Raw genomic sequence first — 21,879 nt, 5'->3', positions numbered from 1 at the left:
TCTCCTCCAGCCACAGTGGAACCTGCTCAGCAGAGACGTCAGTCGCAGCATCTGGCTCAAGCTGAAACTCTGCACTTGGGTACTGCAACCTTTCCAGGCTCTGCCTTTGTAGCCAGCACTGTTCAGCAGCAAGCAGGCATTTCAAGGACTAAGTCCTGCTTTTCCCACACTGAGCATGCCCACGGGGCAACCTCGCATTGGAGGTCGGGGGTCAAAGGCTCAGGTCCTGCTGCAGCTCCTATTGGACCATCAGGAAGGTCCCGGAGCACTACTGCTATAAAAGGTTCAAATGGCTGCTCGGCCATGCGCTAGTGCAAACTTATTAACTTGTGTGTAGATGAATGCCTGTCGATGGATGAAAGCTCCAAATCATTCCCATTCCTAGTGTTGTTGCCTGATCGCAAATGGTAGAGCTACCTAGCGCCCGACAGTGCTATCCTGCACAATTACACAAGTTAAGAATCCAGTTAGCAGCGACCGCCAGAGCGGCGCCATGCGCAGATAGTGCGCTTTCCAGGCCCTAGGGTGGTTAGTGGCGTCCGCCAGAGCGGCACTGCATGCGCTTCTGTAAATATTTACTTTAGTTGTTTCCCTAGCACCGCAGTAGCAGTGTCAAGTGCAAGAGATCTAGAGGGACTCTTATCCTGAGTCTTGGGGCAGAGTTCTGTGTCGCCTTGCTTGCGCTCTCTGTGCGGTATTGCAGGCCCTGTGTCACAACAGGGTTCACTTCCTTCAAACCAGGTGAAGCTTACCCATATGTACTCACATTATACAGCCATATAGTCCATCATTACCAAGCAGCAGGAGTCTTAGCTGCACGGTGGACCTCGGACTGCAAACGCACCTTAAATCATCTGTAATTATTATTTGGTGCATTCCGCCAGTCCTAATATAAATAAATATATATATATATATATATATATATATATATATATATATAATTTATTTTTTTTGGGGGGGAGGGGTAACATAAAAAAATATGTTAACTTTAAGAGCCTTTTAGAGATAATTTCATCTTCCACTCCCTTATCTATTCACAATAACAGTAATTTTGACCAGGGGTGCTAAAACTTTTTTACATGCCACTGTAAGATGACCGTACACATTACTTTAAAGTTATCGAGAATGGAAGAATTAAACATTCATTCTAGTCAACAAATGAAAAACCATACTTGCATAAAATGAAGATGGTTTTGTTTACATTTTTTGGCACACCACAATCATGAAATATCTTGCTTCCTTCTATAAAGCTTATTATCACTTGTCAGAATACAATAATCCTTAGTATCCTGGTGTATGGATCTCTCAACATAATTATATTTCACCACATAAAAGTTTATTCAATGGTCATTGAAGCATGAACACATTTTTATCTTCTGTGGGTGTCCACAATAGTCTATGATATTCTGAATACTGTGAGTGTCCTGTGGTTTTGTAATACATCCTATGCCATAAACTTGAATTAATTATTTTGGAAGCGCATTCCAAAATTCCTGCAATTAATCTTCATGCATTGGTCACAAACTTATCCGAGAAATTGTGGGTTACTTTATATTATTTTTTAAACTATGAATACATATACCCACAAAGCAGATACATCTTTAAACCATAAATACACTTAAATGAACTTTTTAATTTCCCAGATTGCAATGAAAAGAGTAGAGATCCCTGTCAACCAAAGAGCAGTAGTTGTGACAATCATATGAGCAGCAATAACGAGCATTCAAAAGCTAATGATTCTGGAAGTCATTCAAGAAGTGGTCATGTTGACAATCCCAAGAAAAATATGAATAGTAGTTCTAATGGACATTCAAAAAGCAGTGATTCTACAGACCACACAAAGAACACTGAATCTAAAGACCATTCAAAAGGCAGCGATAACCATTCTTCCAAAACTCTGGAGGCAGTGGATTTTGCATAGGAAAAGCCAGTGGCTTGTACCCTGTAGCAGGAAAAAGAAACGCCTTTTGGAACTGCTGGAAAGGTCTCACATATCAGCAAGATTGTCCAGTTGGCTTGGTTTTCAGCATTCACTGCCAGTGCTGTAAGTAATATTTCTAAAAAGATTTTTATATATATATATATACAGTGGGGCAAAAAAGTATTTAGTCAGTCAGCAATAGTGCAAGTTCCACCACTTAAAAAGATGAGAGGTGTCTGTAATTTACATCATAGGTAGACCTCAACTATGGGAGACAAACTGAGAAAAAAAAATCCAGAAAATCACATTGTCTGTTTTTTTAACATTTTATTTGCATATTATGGTGGAAAATAAGTATTTGGTCAGAAACAAAATTTCATCTCAATACTTTGTAATATATCCTTTGTTGGCAATGACAGAGGTCAAACGTTTTCTGTAAGTCTTCACAAGGTTGCCACACACTGTTGTTGGTATGTTGGCCCATTCCTCCATGCAGATCTCTTCTAGAGCAGTGATGTTTTTGGTTTTTCGCTTGGCAACACGGACTTTCAACTCCCTCCAAAGGTTTTCTATAGGGTTGAGATCTGGAGACTGGCTAGGCCACTCCAGGACCTTGAAATGCTTCTTACGAAGCCACTCCTTCGTTGCCCTGGCGGTGTGCTTTGGATCATTGTCATGTTGAAAGACCCAGCCACGTTTCATCTTCAATGCCCTTGCTGATGGAAGGAGGTTTGCACTCAAAATCTCACGATACATGGCCCCATTCATTCTTTCATGTACCCGGATCAGTCGTCCTGGCCCCTTTGCAGAGAAACAGCCCCAAAGCATGATGTTTCCACCACCATGCTTTACACAAGGTATGGTGTTTGATGGATGCAACTCAGTATTCTTTTTCCTCCAAACACGACAAGTTGTGTTTCTACCAAACAGTTCCAGTTTGGTTTCATCAGACCATAGGACATTCTCCCAAAACTCCTCTGGATCATGCAAATGCTCTCTAGCAAACTTCAGACGGGCCCGGACATGTACTGGCTTAAGCAGTGGGACACGTCTGGCACTGCAGGATCTGAGTCCATGGTGGCGTAGTGTGTTACTTATGGTAGGCCTTGTTACATTGGTCCCAGCTCTCTGCAGTTCATTCACTAGGTCCCCCCGCGTGGTTCTGGGATTTTTTCTCACCGTTCTTGTGATCATTCTGACCCCACGGGGTGGGATTTTGCGTGGAGCCCCAGATCTAGGGAGATTATCAGTGGTCTTGTATGTCTTCCATTTTCTAATTATTGCTCCCACTGTTGATTTCTTCACTCCAAGCTGGTTGGCTATTGCAGATTCAGTCTTCCCAGCCTGGTGCAGGGCTACAATTTTGTTTCTGGTGTCCTTTGACAGCTCTTTGGTCTTCACCATAGTGGAGTTTGGAGTCAGACTGTTTGAGGGTGTGCACAGGTGTCTTTTTATACTGATAACAAGTTTAAACAGGTGCCATTACTACAGGTAATGAGTGGAGGAAAGAGGAGACTCTTAAAGAAGAAGTTACAGGTCTGTGAGAGCCAGAAATCTTGATTGTTTGTTTCTGACCAAATACTTATTTTCCACCATAATATGCAAAAAAAATGATAAAAAAACAGACAATGTGATTTTCTGGATTTTTTTTTCTCAGTTTGTCTCCCATAGTTGAGGTCTACCTATGATGTAAATTACAGACACCTCTCATCTTTTTAAGTGGTGGAACTTGCACTATTGCTGACTGACTAAATACTTTTTTGCCCCACTGTATATATATATATATATATAAAAGTAATCTATTCTATAAAAATTTGCTTGCATCAGTGATTTGCACAAAATTATACAGCATTCAGAGTGTCATCCATTGATGACAGTCCCTGTAGCTATCATAGTTAAGTAATATCTGGGAATTGATCATGATTTATAATTAAAATCATAATTTTATATTAAAAGCACATTCAATTTAGTACATGTAAATGTCTGCCCCACTGCAATTTTTATATAGAGAAAGAAATTAAAAATTGATTGTATCATGTACAAAGTAGATATCTAAAACTACTTGTTTGAACTATACTTTGTTGACATGGAATCTGTGAAATTGATAAATATGAGTTTTATTGACTTTAACCTAACTAAATGTAAAGTTGCAGTATGTCTTCAAAAAATGTATATAGTGAAAGTAATGATTTTCTCTTAGTGGGGTTCATTGGTTCACCAAGACCATGAGAACAGAGATTGACAGCTACATCTAAATGTTTAAAGGGCATGTGCACACATTCTGTATTTGTTGCAGACATCTCTGCATCAAAAACATGTGACGTGGCAGGAAAAACACTGCGTAACAAACTTGTGTTTTTGCCACGTTTTTTATTTAGTTTTTGTTGAGTGTTTATATATGTTTTTGTTTCCAGTCATTACAATGAGTGAAAAACATTGCAAAATTCTGAAAGAATTGATATGCTGCAGATTTCAAACTGATTAAAGAAATCTCATTCACTTTGCTGGGATAGTAAAATGCTGAGTTTTTGGGGGCTAAAAAAATGCAGCAAAAACAACACATGTGCACATACATAAATGGCTTGTTCACTCCTCAGGCAACCCCTTTTTATAAAACTACATTACCCAATATAAAATAAAAATACTTTATACTCACCTACTGACGCTGTTCCAGCAATGTCGACGCTGTTCCAGCAATGTCGGCGCTGGGTCTCTTGTGACACTGTTTTGCCACGTGTGCCCTGCAGCCAAGTAGCGGTCGCCAATGAGCTGATGTGCTGTCATTTCCTTCAGATATCTGAAGTTTGTTTGAAGCAAATGGACGCACAACTACCCAATAGTTGATTGGCTGCACAGCTATTGCGGAACACCAATGTCAGAACAGCTTTGGGAAACCTGTTGCTGATATTGCTGAAATGGTAGCTGAGCAAAGTTGTTTTAATTTTACATTGGGGAATGTCATATTTAAGAAATTATTATCCAAGCAGTAGACAACCCCTTTAGACAGGAGCGAACATAGCTTGTTCCACAGCTGGCCCCAGCCCAGTATGGAGAGGGCTCATGTAATGTCGGGAAGGGGTTAAGTATATCATAACAACGTCCATAACTTTGTCTCATTTGGATAGGTTTTCAGCCTAAGAATCAATTCACTGACCTATTAACAAAATTAGATGTTAAAACAGTGAAATTTTAACATTTTACTGTACTGATGGGTCATATAAATAAATTAATTACTACTTTTTTTTACCTTGTGGAGGCTGTGGATTACTTTAGGAATAGTGATCAGTTTATCAGATTACTAATTGAATTCGCACAGTTTAGTGCAAAAAATATTAATCATTTAAGTATACACAATCATTACATTTTGCAGCAACATTTAAAATCTTAAATCAATTTTTAGCATTTGTGCATATATTAAAATAGCAAAAATAGCAGTGTACTGATTATTTGCAATATCAAAAGTGGATAATCTTTTTTTCTTTTCTTAATTTTCAATAGGTTCAACTTACAGGCATCGTGAGATCAGTCCCTCACAAACAAACCCCAAAAGCAGTCCTTCGGGTAGTAACTCCAAGACCAATCATCCTGACAGCATTCACTCGCAGAAAGTTCCAAGCAGCAACTCTAAGAACACTCCATCTCAGAGCAGCCCTGAGACTAGTCCTTCTGGCAATATCCCCAAGACCACTCATCATGAAAGCATTCCATCTGACAACAGTCCAAGCAGCAATCCTAAGGGCGCTCCCTCTGGCAAGACTACTCATAAGAGCATTCCATCTCATAACAATCCAAACACCAGCCCCAAAAATGCTCACCATGGAAACATTCCCTCTCAAAGCAGCTCTAAGACCAGTTCATCTGGTAACATCCACAAGAGTTCTCATCATGAGAGCATTCCTTCTCATAACAGCCCAAGAAACAACCCTAAGACAAATAACCATGAAAACATTCCCTCTCATAGCAGGCCTAAGACTAGTCCATCTAGCAATATACCTAAAACCACTCATCATCACAGCAATCCCTCTCATGACAGCCCAAGCCGCAACCCCAAGAATGCTCACCATGAAATCATTCCCTCTCATAAAAGCCCTAAGACTAATCCTTCTGGCACCAACCCAAAGACCACTCATCATGAGACCATTCCTTCTGGTAATAGTCCAAGCAGCAAACCCAAGAATACTCACCATGAAAACATTCCGTCTCATAACAACCCTAAGACTAATCCTTCTGGCACCATCCCAAAGACTTCTCATCATGAGAACATTCCCTCTCATAACAACCCAAGTAGCAACACTAAGAATACTCACCATGAAATAATTTCCTCTCATAGCAGTCCTAAGACTAGTCCATCTAGTAATATCCCCAATACCACTCATCATGAGAACATTCCTTCTCAAAACAACCCAAGCAGTAATCCCAAGAATGCCCACCATGAAAACATTCCCTCTCATAGCAGCCCTAAGATCAGTCCATCTAGTAATATCCCCAAGACCACTCATCATGAGAACATTCCTTCTCAAAACAACCCAAGCAGTAATCCCAAGAATGCTCACCATGAAAACATTGCCTCCAATAAAAGCCCTAAGACTAATCCTTCTGGCACCAACCCAAAGACCACTCATCATGAGAACATTCCTTCTCAAAAAATCCCAAGCAGTAACCCCAAGAATACTCACCATGAAAACATTCCTTCTCATAACAGCCCAAAGACTATTCCTTCTGGGAACATCCCAAAGACCACTCATCATGAGACCATTCCCTCTCATAACAGCCCAAGCAGCAAACCCAAGAATACTCACCATGAAAACATTCCCTCTCATAGCAGCTCCAAGACTAATCCTTCTGGCACCATCCCAAAGACCACTCATCATGAGACCATTCCCTCTCATAACAACCCAAGCAGCAGCACCAAGAATAACAATCCAAGTAGCAACACCAAGAATACTGACCATGAAATCATTCCCTCTCATAGCAGTCCTAAGAGCAGTCCATCTAGTAATATCCCCAAGACCACTCATCATGAGAACATTCCTTCTCAAAACAACCCAAGCAGTAACCACAAGAATACTCACAATGAAAACATTCCCTCTCATAGTAGTCCTAAGACCAGTCCATCTAGTAATATCCCTAAGACCATTCATCATGAGAACGTTCACTCTCACAACAGCCCAAATAGCAAAACCAAGAATACTCATCAGGAAAACATTCCCTCTCATAGCAGCCCTAAGACTAGCCCATCTATCAATATACCCAAGACCACTCATCATGATGACATTCCCTCTCATAATAGCCCAAGCAGCAACCCCAAGAATACTCACCATGAAAATATTTCCTCTCATAAAAACCCAAGTAGTAACACCAAGAATACTCGCCATGAAATCAATCCCTCTCAAAGCAGCCCTAAGACCAGTCCATCTAGTAATATTCCCAAGACCACTCATCATGATAACATTCCTTCTCAGGACAGCCCAAGCAGTCACCCCAAGAATACTCACCATGAGAACATTCCCTCTCATAACAACCCAAAGACTAATCCTTCTGGCACCATCCCAAAGACTTCTCATCATGAGAACATTCCATCTCATAACAACCCAAGTAGCAACACTAAGAATACTCACCATGAAAACAATCCCTCTCATAGAAGTCCTAAGACTAAGACCAGTGTATCTGGCAATGTCCCCACAGCCACTCATGACAGTATTCCCTCTCAAAGCAGTCCTAAGGCTGGTCCCTCTAGCAAAGACCCCAAGACCAGTCCAAGCAGTAAGACAGGGACAACTCATCATGAGAGCATTCCCAATCATAACATTCCAAAGACCAGTTCCTCTGGAGGAATCCCCAAAACGAGTCATTCTGAGGGTATTCCTTCACATAACAGTCATAAGCACAATCCTTCAGTAGTTAGTCACTCACATACAATTCCCAAAAATGATTCCTCTGGTTTTTGCATTGGTAAAGCCAGTGGTCTATATCCAGTAGAGGGGGACAGAAATGCATTCTGGCACTGCATTAATGGAATCACCTATAAACAATATTGCCCATCTGACCTTGTCTTTGAACTAAGTTGTCAATGCTGTAAGTATTAATGTCAACGTTGTTAACATAGACTTTTAACATCACAAAAACTCTGTTTTAATTTTGATAAGCTGCTAGATTCTCCTGATTTTTTGGAAAGACTAAAATTTATTAGTAGTAGTTTGGTTATATATTATAGCTTTAACCCCTTCCCGACATACGCTGTACTAGTACGGCGCATGTCAGGTCCCCCGCTTTGAGGTGGGCTTTGGCGCTGAGCCCACATCAAAGTCGCGATATGTCAGCTGTTTTTGTACAGCTAACATGCGCGCGCAATAGCGGCGGGTGAAATCGCGATTTACCCGCCGCTATTAACCTGTTAAATGCCGCTGTCAAACGCTGACAGTGGCATTTAACCGGAGCTTCCGGCCGCGCGGCCGGAAATGAGCACATCGCCGACCCCCCTGACATGATCAGGGGTTGGCGATGCATCAGGATGGTAACCATAGAGGTCCTTGAGACCTCTATGGTTACTAATGCTGGCCTGCTGTGAGTGCCCCCTGTGGTCGGCGCTCATAGCAAGCCTGCATTTCAGCTACATAGCAGCCAATCGAGTTGTGCCAGCTTCTAGCCTCCCATGGAGGCTATTGAAGCATGGCACAAGTTAAAAAAAAATGTTTTTAAAAATATGAAAAAAATAAAATAAAAAAACATAAAAGTTTAAGTCACCCCCCATTCGCCCCATCCAAAATAAAACAATTTTTAAAAAATCAAACCTACATATATTTGGTATCGCAGCATTCAGAATCGCCCGATCTATCAATAAAAAAAAGTATTAACCTGATCGCTAAATGGCATAGCGACAAAAAATTTGAAATGCCAGAATTACTTTTTTTGGTCGCCGCGACATTGCATTAAAATGCAATAACGGGCGATCAAAAGAACGCATCTGCACAAAAGTGATATCATTAAAAACATCAGCTCGGCATGCAAAAAATAAGCCCTACTCGACTACAGATCACGAAAAATGGAGACGCTACAGGTATCTGAAAATGGCGCATTTTTTTTTTAGCAAAGTTTAGAATTTTTTTTCACCACCTGGATAAAAAAATAACCTAGACATGTTTGGTGTCTATGAACTCGAAATGACCTGGAGAATCATAATGGCAGGTAATTTTTAGCATTTAGTGAAGCTAGCAAAAAAGCCAATCAAAAAACAAGTGTAGGGTTGCACTTTTTTTGCATTTTCACCGCACTTGGAATTGTTTTCCTGTTTTCTAGTACAAAATATGGTAAAACCAATGGTGTCGTTCAAAAGTACAACTCGTCCCTCAAAAAATAAGCCCTCGCATGACCATATTGACGGAAAAATAAAAAACTGACCCGTTGAAGCGCCAGCCAGGCGCGAAACGGCCGTCGTCCAGCTTTGCCGCACTCTCTGTACAGCACCCCCAGTCATGAAGATGTCTTTTACTACGTTCGAATAAAGTTACCTGCACCGTACGACCAGTGAGTGCGCTCCATTCCTTTACTCGGAAAAATAAAAAAGTTATGGCTCTGGGAAGGAGGGGAGCGAAAAACGAAAATGCTAAAATGAAAAAGGGCCGTGGCAGGAAGGGGTTAAAGGGGTTGTGTGATACATAAAATGTCCTTCAGAAATATCTATTTTTAAGCCTAACCATTTTTATAAATTTCTTTATTTTTAAATGTCCTAATATTCTCCCTATATGGTTAAACCCTATAGATGTTTTTTTAAACTTTATTTCCTGTGATGTTTTGCTTGAATTGAGTCTCACATAAGACGACATCAAGAGGATGGCCCTGCAGTCTCTTCCCCATAGCTTCTATAACCTCCCCCCAAATTAGAACACCAAAAGGGATAGTAATGCAGTCACCCCAAATTATTTCACTACCGGTCCCTAATAACGCATAGAATCAATTGTGGTAATAGTGAAGGAGGCAGGAAGAAATGACTGCTGTTTTTTTCACAGTTAACCCATTACTTCTGTCACCACCATCCCATAGCTTTTTTTCCTGCCACCTGTTTCACTGAAATGAGAGGTCATCAGGGGTAGTTATCACAGCCATGTGATAGAAGCAGCGCCACCTCACCGGTGCTATCACCGCCCTGTAACAAATCAGCATGAGGGAGCGAAACTGGTGTTACTCAGCCTGATGACAACACATTTTAGTCAAGAGGCAGTGGGCACAAAAGCTGCTGGACAAGGATGACAGAAGAAGTGTGGCAGTGAAGGCAGAATATGAGGCCACAATTTAAGACTACTAGCTGTATAGGAACAATAATAGATAATTTTAAAATAAAGCAAATTATAAAAGTGATTGGGGCTTAAAAATAGATATTGATATAGGACATTTTATGTATTGAACTAACCCTTTAAATCTGAATTTGTCATCCTACATATTGTGCCATTTGGCTATTAGCACCAAAATGATAAAAAGGCATCTACTTTCGTTACGTCCCCCTCACTAGTGACTGGCTGCTGCCTAGGGTCACTGGTGAGGACAAAGGACAGAGTAGGTTTATTGTCACAGTTATTCTTTCGAATGTTTTATAATGTACACTACAGACCGAAAGTTTGGACACACCTTCTCATTTAAAGATTTTTCTGTATTTTCATGACTATGAAAATTGTACATTTACACGGAAGGCATCAAAACTATGAATTAACACATGTGGAATTATATACTTAACAAAAAAGTGTGAAACAACTGAAATTATGTCTTATATTCTTGGCTCTTCAAAGTAGTAATTTTTTGCTTTGATGACTGCTTTGCACACTTTTGGCATTCTTTTGATGAGCTTCAAGCAGTAGTCACCGGGAATAATAATAATAATAATCTTTATATAGTGCTAACATATTCCGCAGCGCTTTACAGTTTGCACACATTATTATCACTGTCCCCCGTTGGGGCTCACAATCTAAATTCCCTATCAGTATGTCTTTGGAATGTGGGAGGAAACCGGAGAACCCGGTGCAGATATTGTCCTGGTTGGGATTGGAACCCAGGACCCCAGCGCTGCAAGGCTGCAATGCTAACCACTGCGCCACCGTGCTGCCCTAATGGTTTTTACTACACAGGTGTGCCCTGTCAGGTTTAATAAGTGGGATTTCTTGCCTTATAAATGGGGTTGGGACCATTAGTTGTGTTATGCAGAAGTCTGGTGGATACACAGCTGATAGTCCTACTGAATAGACTGTTAGCTGTTTTTTTCTTGCCATAATATAAATTCTAAGTAAAGAAAAACTAGTGACCATCATTACTCTAAGAAATGAAGGCCAGTCAGTCCTAAAAATTGGGAAAACTTTGAAAGTGTCCCCAAGTGCAGTGGCAAAAACCATCAAGCGCTACAAAGAAACTGGCTCACATGAGGACCGCCCCAGGAAGGGAAGACTAAGAGTCACCTCTGCTTCTGAGGATAAGTTTATCTGAGTCACCAGCCTCAGAAATTGCAGGTTAACAGCAGCTCAGATTAGAGACCAGGTCAATGCCACACAGAGTTCTAGCAGCAGACACATCTCTACAACAACTGTTAAGAGGAGACTTTGTGCAGCAGGCCTTCATGGTAAAATAGCTGCTAGGAAACCACTGATAAGGACAGGCAACAAGCAGAAGAGACATGTTTGGGTTAAATAATACAAGGCACAAGGAATGGACATTAAACCAGTGGAAATCTGTGCTTTGGACTGATGAGTCCAAATTTGAGACCTTTGGTTCCAACCACCATGTCTTTGTGCGATGCAAAAAAGGTGAATGGATAGACTCTACATGCCTGGTTCCCACCGTGAAGCATGGAGGAGGAGTGATGGTGTGGGGGTGCTTTGCTGGTGACACTGTTGGGGATTTATTCAAAATTGAAGGCACACTGAACCAGCATGCTATTCCATCCAGTTTGCGTTTAGTTGGACCATCATGTATTTTTCAACAGGACAATGACCCCAAACACACCTCCAGGCTGTGTAAGGGCTATTTGACCAAAGAGAAGAGTGATGGGGTGCTATGCCAGATGACCTGGCCTCCACAGTCACCAGACCTGAAACCAATCGAGATGGTTTGGGGTGAGGTGGACCGCAGAATGAAGGCAAATGGGTCAACAAGAGCTAAGCATCTCTGGGAACTCCTTCAAGATTGTTAGAAGATTCCCTGTGACTACCTCCTGAAGCTCATCAAATGAATGCCAAGAGTGTGCAAAGCAGTTGGAGCGCCCCCAGACACAGGGCCACGAGTTCTCAGTACCGGGCCTCTCTGGTTCGGTTCTGAGGCTGTCACGGTGGCTAGACCCGGTCCGCGACCCTGCTAAGGGGCGTCCAATAAAGGTGGTACAGTCTGTCAGGGATTCGTGACGCCACCTGTGGTGTTTGGTCAGGGTGACCGACGCTGCTATGGGGTCCGCTGGGGTGATGGAATGGCAGCTGGATGGTATACCTTCCCACAGGTGAAGTATGTCCCCAGGGCTTCCCAGTAAGGTGGATGGTGATGGTGTGAGGTGCAGGCAATAACGAGGACACAAGGTTGCAGTCTCTTTACCTCTTTACTGAAGACTTCAGGATCCTCAATCCAGAGCACGCTTAACAGTGCTATCTGAGACCGGCCGGTCCGATGGGCACTTCCAGAGTTCCCTTTGCAGGTGGAAATCAGTGCCTACCACTAGCGCCTGTGTGTTGTAGTGCTAACCTGCTGAGCATTCGGAATAGTCCTCACAACTTCTGTTCTCGTTCATTCGTTCTTTCTAATTCTTTCTCGCTTGTTCCAGATGTTACTAGTTTCTCGTCCCCCAGTATGTTATGGCTAGGACGCACCCGTATGACGGGAAGGCTCGGAGCTCTTCCGGGACCCTAGAGATGCCCCTCTCCACGCGTTGCCCCCTATGTCTTCATAGGAAATTTAAGGTAGACAGCCAACCTATAATTAACTGTCCTGCGGAGTTTGAAGTAAGGCCTAGAGTCAGTTACTTCGGCGGTGTTCCGGCCACCGGCTACGCGCCTCAGTAGGATGCTGCCTCGGTCTCACGGCACGACTCCTACTGGTTCTCCTTTGTGCTTGATCTCGTTTCTCAGTGTTCCACAAAATCCTTCCTTTCGTGCCACTTTCTTAGGATACCGCCGTGGGGTGTGCAGGCGCGGTTCCGTAACGTTCTGTTCTATTCACTAGGCACCTGCCAGGTTCCCACGCCTGACAGGGACCCCCCTGTGTCTTCTTTCTGCAACACCTCCTGCCACGGGATGTTGCCTGAATCCAACCCAGTCAGCTTCTGACTAACTTCCTATCCAACCCCTAGTTTTACCAGTGTGAGGAGTGACCCAATAAATAAAGCCTTTTGCTCCCCCTAGTGGCCGGAGTGTGAAGTGTAATGTGTGCTGGTGATACCTGGTCAGTAGAATTCCTTCAGTGCCATCAGACGTACCATCACTCCCCTTAGTGGCAGAGTGTCATACTGCAACGACCAGATCTCTGGGGCGCTGCACAGTCATCAAAGCAAAAGGTTGCTACTTTGAAGAACCTAGAATATAAGACTTATTTTCAGTTGTTTCACACTTTTTTGTTAAGTATATAATTCCACATGTGTTAATTCATAGTTTTGATGCCTTCAGTGTGAATGTACAATTTTCATAGTCATGAAAATACAGAAACATCTTTAACCCCTTCGCGACACGCGCCGTACTAGTACTGCGCTGCCGGCACTGCATTAGTGCCAGCAGCAGTACTAGTACGGCGCACCGATCACCGCGGTCTCGCGCTGAGCGCTGCGGTGATCGGGTGCGGGTGTCAGCTGTATACGACAGCTGACACCCCGCAGCAATGCCCACGATCGGCGCTATCGCCGATCGCGGGCATTTAACCCCTCTGATGCCGCTGTCAGTAGTGACAGCAGCATAGAGGGGGATCGCGCAGGGACGGGGGCTCCCTGCGCTCTCCCACCGGAGCAACGCAATGAGATCGCGTTGCTCCGGTGACCCGGAAGGAGTCCCCGGATCCAAGATGGCCGCTGGACTCCTTCCGGGTCATGAAGTGACCTGGCTAGCCGGCTCCTGCTGAGAGCAGGCGCTGGAAGCCAGCTAAGCTGCCTGTCAGATCGTTGATCTGACAGTGTGCTATGCACAGTGTCAGATCAACGATCTGATCTAATACAGTGATGTCCCACCCTGGGACAATGTTAGAAAGTAAAAAAAAAAAAAAATAGAATGTGTAAAAAAAAATAAAAAAAAATCCCCAAATAAAAAAAAAAAAAACATTTCCCAATAAATCCATTTATTTATGTAAAAAAAAAAAAAAAACAATAAATGTACACATATTTGGTATCGCCGCGTCCGTAACCCCTTCAGTGAACACCGCAAAAAAAAAAAAAAAAAAACAAGGCAAAAACCAACGCTTTATTATCATACAGGTGAACAAAAAGTGGAATAACACGCGATCAAAACGACGGATATAAATAACCATGGTACCGCTGAAAACGTCATCTTGTCCCGCAAAAAGAAGCCGCCATACAGCATCATCAGCAGAAAAATAAAAAAGTTATAGCTCTCAGAATAATGCGATGCAAAAACAATTATTTTTTTTATATAAAATAGTTTTTATTGTGTAAAAGCGCCAAAACATAAAAAAAATTACATAAATGAGGTATCGCTGTAATCGTACTGACCCGAAGAATAAAACTGCTTTATCCATTTTACCACACGTGGAACGGTATAAACGCCTCCCCCAAAAGAAATTCATGAATAGCTGGTTTTTGTTCATTCCGCCTCCCAAAAATCGGAATAAAAAGCGATCAAAAAATGTCATCTGCCCGAAAATGTTACCAATAAAAACGTCAACTCGTCCCGCAAAAAACAAGACCTCATATGACTCTGTGGGCCAAAATATGGATAAATTATAGCTCTCAAAATGTGGTGATGCAAAAACTATTTTTTGCAATAAAAAGCGTCTTTTAGTGTGTGACAGCTGCCAATCATAAAAATCCGCCAAAAAAACGCTATAAAAGTAAATCAAACCCCCCTTCATCACCCCCTTAGTTAGGGAAAAATAATAAAATGTAAAAAAATGTATTTATTTCCATTTTCCCATTAGTGCTAGGGCTAGGGTTAGGGCTAGGGCTAGGGTTAGGGCTAGGGTTAGGGCTAGGGTTAGGGCTAGGGCTAGGGTTAGGGTTAGGGTTAGGGTTGGGGTTAGGGTTTCAGTTATAATTGGGGGTTTCCACTGTTTAGGCACATCAGGGGCTCTCCAAACGCGACATGGCGTCCGATCTCAATTCCAGCCAATTCTGCTTTGAAAAAGTAAAACAGGGCTCCTTCCCTTCCGAGTTCTTCTGTGTGCCCAAACAGTGGTTCCCCCCAACATATGGGGTATCAGCGTTCTCAGGACAAGTTGGACAACAACTTTTGGGGTCCAATTTGTCCTGTTACCCTTGGGAAAATAAAAACATAGGGGATAAAATATCATTTTCGTGGAAAAAAAAAAAATTTTTTATTTTCACATCTCTGCGTTATAAACTGTAGTGAAACACTTGTTGGTTCAAAGCTCTCACAACACATCTAGATAAGTTCCTTTGGGGGTATAGTTTCCAATATGGGGTCACTTGTGGGGGGTTTCTACTGTTTAGGTACATCAGGGGCTCTGCAAATGCAACATGACGCCTGCAGACCAATCCATCTAAGTCTGCATTTCAAATGGCGCTCCTTCCCTTTCGAGCTCTGCCGTGCACCCAAACAGTGGTTCCCCCCAACATATGGGGTATCAGCGTTCTCAGGACAAGTTGGACAACAACTTTTGGGGTCCAATTTGTCCTGTTACCCTTGGGAAAATAAAAACATAGGGGATAAAATATCATTTTCGTGGAAAAAAAATATTTTTTATTTTCACGGCTCTGCGTTATAAACTGTAGTGAAACACTTGTTGGTTCAAAGCTCTCACAACACATCTAGATAAGTTCCTTGGGGGGTCTAGTTTCCAATATGGGGTCACTTGTGAGGGGTTTCTACTGTTTAGGTACATCAGGGGCTCTGCAAATGCAACATGACGCCTGCACACCAATCCATCTAAGTCTGCATTTCAAATGGCGCTCCTTCCCTTCCGAGCTCTGCCGTGCACCCAAACAGTGGTTCCCCCCAACATATGGGGTATCAGCGTTCTCAGGACAAGTTGGACAACAACTTTTGGGGTCCAATTTGTCCTGTTACCCTTGGGAAAATAAAAAACATAGGGGATAAAATATCATTTTCGAGGGAAAAAAAATATTTTTTATTTTCACGGCTCTGCGTTATAAACTGTAGTGAAACACTTGTTGGTTCAAAGCTCTCACAACACATCTAGATAAGTTCCTTGGGGGGTCTAGTTTCCAATATGGGGTCACTTGTGATGGGTTTCTACTGTTTAGGTACATCAGGGGCTCTGCAAATGCAACATGACACCTGCAGTCCATTCCATCTAAGTCTGCATTTCAAACGGTGCTCCTTCCCTTCCAGCTCTGCCATGCACTCAAACGGTGGTTCCCCCCCCCCACATGTGGGGTATCAGCGTACTTAGGACAAATTGGACAATAACATTTGTGGTCCAATTTCTCCTGTTACCCTTGGGAAAAAATAAATTGCGGGCTAAAACATCATTTTGTGGAAAGAAAAAATGATTTTTTAATTTTCACAATGCTACATTCTAAACTTTAGTGAAACAATTGGGGGTTAAAAGTGCTCACCACACATCTAGATAAGTTCCTTAGGGGGTCTTCTTTCCAAAATGGGGTCACTTGTGGGGGGTTTCCACTGTTAAGGCACCTCAGGGGCTCTCCAAATGCGACATGGCGTCCAATCTCAATTCCAGCCAATTTTGCATTGAAAAGTCAAATGGCACTCCTTCCCTTCCGAGCTCTGCCATGCGCTCAAACAGTGGTTTATCCCCATATATGAAGTATCGACGTACTCAGGACAAATTGCACAACAACTTTTGGGGTCCAATTTATCCTTTTACCTTTGGGAAAATAAAAAATTTGGGGCAAAAAGATCATTTTTTGTGAAAATTAATAAAAAATTTTTTTTTACGGCTCTACATTATAAACTTCTGTGAAGCACTTGGAGGTTCAAAGTGCTCACCACACATCTAGATTAGTTCCTTAGGGGGTCTACTTTCCAAAATGGTGTCACCTGTGGGGGTTTCCACTGTTTAGGCACATCAGGGGCTCTCCAATCGTGACATGGGCTCCGATCTCAATTGCAGCAAATCTTGCATTGAAAAGTCAAATAGCGCTCCTTTCCTTCCGAGCTCTGCCATGTGCCCAAACAGTGGTTTACCCCCACATATGGGGTATCGGCGTACTCAGGACAAATTGTACAACGACTTTTGTGGTCCAATTTCTCCTGTTACCCTTGGTAAAATGAAACAAATTGGACCTGAAGTAAAAATTTTGTGAAAAAAAAGTTAAATGTTCAATTTTTTTAAACATTCAAAAAATTCCTGTGAAGCACCTGAAGGGTTAATAAACTTTTTGAATGTGGTTTTGAGTACCTTGAGGGGTGCAGTTTTTAGAATGGTGTCACTTTTGGGCATTTTCTGTCATATAGACCCCTCAAAGTCACTTCAAGTGTGAGGTGGTCCGTAAAAAAATGGTTTTGCAAATTTTGTTGCAAAAATGAGAAATCGCTGGTCAACTTTTAACTCTTATAACGTCCTAACAAAAAAAAATTATGTTTCCAAAATTGTGCTGATGTAAAGCAGACATGTGGGAAATGTTGTTTATTAACTATATTGTGTGATATAACTCTCTAATTTAAGGGCATAAAAACTAAGAGTTTGAAAATTGCTAAATTTTCATAATTTCCGACAAATTGTTTTTTTCACAAATAAATGCAAGTCATATTGAAGAAGTTTTACCACTATCATGAAGTACAATATGTCACGAGAAAACAGTGTCAGAATCACCAGGATCCGTTGAAGCGTTTCAGAGTTATAACCTCATAAAGTGACAGTGGTCAGAATTGTAAAAATTGGCCCTGTCACTTAGGTGAAAACAGGCTTTGGGGTGAAGGGGTTAAATGAGAAGGTGTGTGCAAACTTTTGGTCTGTACTGTATGTATTCTCAGATTGTTCTTTCATTACTATACTGTATAATCACTTTGTCTTTTAGGTAAAACTCCAAATATTAATCCAATGAAAGCTCATAAAGGATTCTGTGCTGGGAGAGTCAACGGTCTGTTCCCTGTGGCTAGCGATAGAAATGCTTTCTGGCATTGTTCTAATGGGATGACCTTCCAACAATATTGTCCCATTGGTCTTGTCTTTGATGTGAGCTGTAAATGCTGTAGGTAGTATTTTACTATAAATCTAAAGCATTTTTTCTTTCTTAGAATGACAGCAATACTATTGACTTTCAGTAGAAAATGAATATATTCTTTTTGCCAATAATACCCTGTATGTTTATATGAAAGCTGACTAATTTGACATTAGAATGAATCCATCAACTTAAAATGCTGCTCTATATAAGAGCAGAATACTACTGCTATGGTTTGTGCTACTAATAGCCAAAACAACAACAACAACATAAAACGTACTGTTTGTCAACTAGGAGTACTGACCTGTAGCTGTAATATGTGGTCCTTAAAGAGGACCTGTCACCATGACAAAAGTGGGCAGTTTTTGTCCACCTGCTTCCGATTATTCCTTTTTTCATTGCTTTTTCTTCTTAAATCCGCCATTTGGTTCCAGAGATATGAGCTTGTAATTTAGTGTAATTTTTCATGGTCTTTACCTAAGGGGCATTGCTCACAGGTACAGAGCAGCCTGAGGACACACCCCAGAGAACCTTGTGAACATTGCCTGCTTCTCTGGTGACATATGGTTGACATTGAAAAAAATAGTCAGCAGAGTAGCGGGAATAACAGAAGGGCTGAAACTGGCTATTTTTGACCTGATGACATCCGATGAAATGTCACTTTTCAATAGTGCCTTGTATTATGCTGATAAATTCAATGTGACTGTTTTGCTCACTGTTTTACAGGTAATTATCTGCCTCCAACAACAGGCAAAAGTCAAAAAGACTTCTGTTTAGGGCGAGCCAATGGTCTCTACCCAGTAGCTGGAGATAAAAATGCTTTCTGGCTTTGTTCAAATGGAATAAGCTACAAACAGACCTGCCCAGCCAGCCTTGTTTTTGATGAAAGTTGCAAATGCTGTGACAGTTAACATTTCTATGTTCCAATGGCAAACAATAGAAGCAAATACTAAAGTAAACTGCAATGTTTTGCAATATCTAATAGCACTTATTTAGAAAGAAATAATATTTTTTTACACTACTTAAAAGTGGTTGCCCAGTTTTTTGTCTTGGCCATAGTGTTTTTTTAGTGGTCGTTAAAAAGCTAAAAGTTAGTCTTTTCTGGGGGTTACAAGTAGCATAATTTTGCACAGGGGTGATACTTTACTGTAGAGCCACCTCTCAGTTGTGGTAGAACACAGTATGAACTGGTGCAGAAGTATGACCTGGACCGCCCTCTGTAAATAGTGCACGTTTCATTGTTTGGCACCAATAAGACAGATACATTGACATTTTATACCTCCCTGTTGTGAACCTTTAGAAGAGTACAGCATTAATGAATGGGGCTTAACAAACCCAATAAGAAGAAAATATGCAGCAGATTAAAGACACTACGTGGATTTTCAAATCTGTAGCATAAGCTATCTATTGCTAACATGGTACGCAACATCATAAAATATACCGATGTCCATGCTGATGTCTAGAGTGGCTTCAACATCATACTATGTATGCATTGGGAAAACCCAGCCTAAAGGTTAAATCTCTAACAATTCAAAACTTGGGTGAGTGTTTGACCACTAAAAAACAGCTGAAAAATTGTGAAACCTTTTCATCACAAACAGAGGGTGAGGGAAGCAAAGCATGGATCCAAGACAGCTGTGTAACTAAAAAATGGCATTACAGCATAGGAACTTCAACCCATCTGTAAAACACGGTGCTGGTAGTATCATGGTTTGGGACTAGTATGCTGCATTTTAGCCAGGATGGCTTGCTATAAAAATAAATAATAATAATAATCTTTATTTTTATATAGCGCTAACATATTCCGCAGCGCTTTACAGTTTTGCACACATTATCATCACTGTCCCCGATGGGGCTCACAATCTAGATTCCCTATCAGTATGTCTTTGGAATCATTTGCTATCATTAATGGAACAATTATTTCTGAATTATATCAGCAAATACTAAAGGAAAACGTCAGGACATCTGTCCATGCCCTGAATCTCAAGAGAACATGGAATATGGCACGATGAGGTGCTGTAATTGTGGCATGACAAGCCTTACTACAGAAATCTTATTCCAGTCATTGATTAGAGTAAGATTTGTTGCATAGCGCATGTAGGCATATCCCACTTGTCAGGCATATGCTTCTTCATGAATCAGGAGCATCTGAGTCCAAAATGCCCCCTCAGGAAGATCCGTGTGAAAAATCGCTGGTCTCGATGAATTGGGGATTAAAGCTTTTGGAATGGCCAAATGAAAGTACTGACCTTAAAGGGAATCTGACAGATACGAATATGCTATTATTCTGCACATAAGGTTAACCCCTTTAAATATGCAGGTTAATAGTGCAGAGCCAGTTGTCAATCAGTGCCCAGGCGTGTTCCAGGCATGCCTCCATGAATGAAAGCCAGTGGTTTCAGAGAGCAATCAAGTTCATTTTCTTCTGGGTGCCGTACTTTCAGTACTGTGGCCGGGGACCTTGATAAAACTATTAACCTGGAGATTAATTTCTTGTCAGCAGGTTAATTGCTTCACCTCCCATTCTTGACCAGGCCAATTTTGTGAATTCTGACCAGTGTCATTTTATGAGGTTTTAACTCTGGAATTCTTTAACATGATTCTGAGACTGTTTTTTTCGTGACATCTTCGACTTCAATTTAGAAGTAAATTTAGGTTGATACGATTGGCATTTATTTTTGAAAATATATAAAATTTAACAAAAAAAAATTTGAACATGTAGCAATTTTTAACGCTTAATTTTTATATCCTTATATCACACAAAATAGATAATACTTAATATTTACCACATGTCTACAAGTAATCTGCATAATTTTTTAAACATAATTTTTTGGAAGTTAGAAGGGTTAAAACTTTATTGGCAATTTTTCATTTTTTCACCAAAATTTACAAAACTAATTTTCAGGGACCACATCACATTTGAAGAGACTTTGAGGGTTCTAAGTGACAGAAATTAACCAGTGACACCATTTTAAAAACTGCACCGCTCAAAAGTCGGGTCGAGTGAAATCGGCCGATCCTATAAAAAAGTCGGGGTCGGGGTCGGCCGAAACTCGAAACCCAATGTAGTGCATTGGGTTTTCAATGGTTCCCAGGGTCTGAAGGAGCGGAAACTCTCTTTCAGGCCCTGGGATCCATATTTAAGTGTAAAATAAAGAATTAAAATAAAAATATCGCTATACTTACCCTCTGACGCGCCCTGGTACTAACCGGGAACCTTCCTTCCTTCGAATCAGCGCTTCCAGGACCTTGCGGTGACTTCGCGGCTTGTGATTGGTCGCGCGGCCGCCCATGTGACCGCTCGCGCGACCAATCACAAGCCGCGACGTCACACAAGGTCCTGCAAGCGCTGATTCTTAGGAAGGAAGGCTGCCGGAAAGAAGCAGGGCGCGTCCGAGGGTGAGCATATTCCTATTAGGTATATACTCACCCTCGGACGCGCCCTGCTTCTTTCCGGCAGCCTTCCTTACTAAGAATCAGCGCTTGCAGGACCTTGCGTGACGTCGCGGTGACGTCGCGGCTTGTGATTGGTCACGCGAGCGGTCACATGGCCGGCCGCGCGACCAATCACAAGCCGCGATGTCACCGCGACGTCACCGCAAGGTCCTGCAAGCGCTGATTCGAAGGAAGGAAGGTTCCCGGTTAGTACCAGGGCGCGTCAGAGGGT

General features: G+C 41.8%; 1 protein-coding gene across 1 annotated transcript in view; it reads left to right on the top strand.

Annotated features, from left to right (window-relative positions):
- LOC138647834 (uncharacterized) overlaps window positions 1–19,221 on the top strand; it is a 140,995-nt gene extending 121,774 nt beyond the window's left edge. Inside the window, exons 11-13 of the mRNA XM_069737116.1 lie at window positions 5,420–7,996; window positions 18,069–18,242; window positions 18,939–19,221. Of these exons, the coding sequence (XP_069593217.1) occupies window positions 5,420–7,996; window positions 18,069–18,242; window positions 18,939–19,123 (2,936 nt within the window). The 3' untranslated portion in view covers window positions 19,124–19,221. The remainder of the gene's footprint in view (window positions 1–5,419; window positions 7,997–18,068; window positions 18,243–18,938) is intronic.
- The last annotated feature ends 2,658 nt before the right edge of the window (window positions 19,222–21,879 follow it).

The sequence above is a fragment of the Ranitomeya imitator genome, chromosome 8 (genome assembly GCF_032444005.1).
Source record: "Ranitomeya imitator isolate aRanImi1 chromosome 8, aRanImi1.pri, whole genome shotgun sequence".
NCBI lineage: Eukaryota > Metazoa > Chordata > Amphibia > Anura > Dendrobatidae > Ranitomeya > Ranitomeya imitator.
This window is presented reverse-complemented; position numbering and strand designations above follow the sequence as displayed.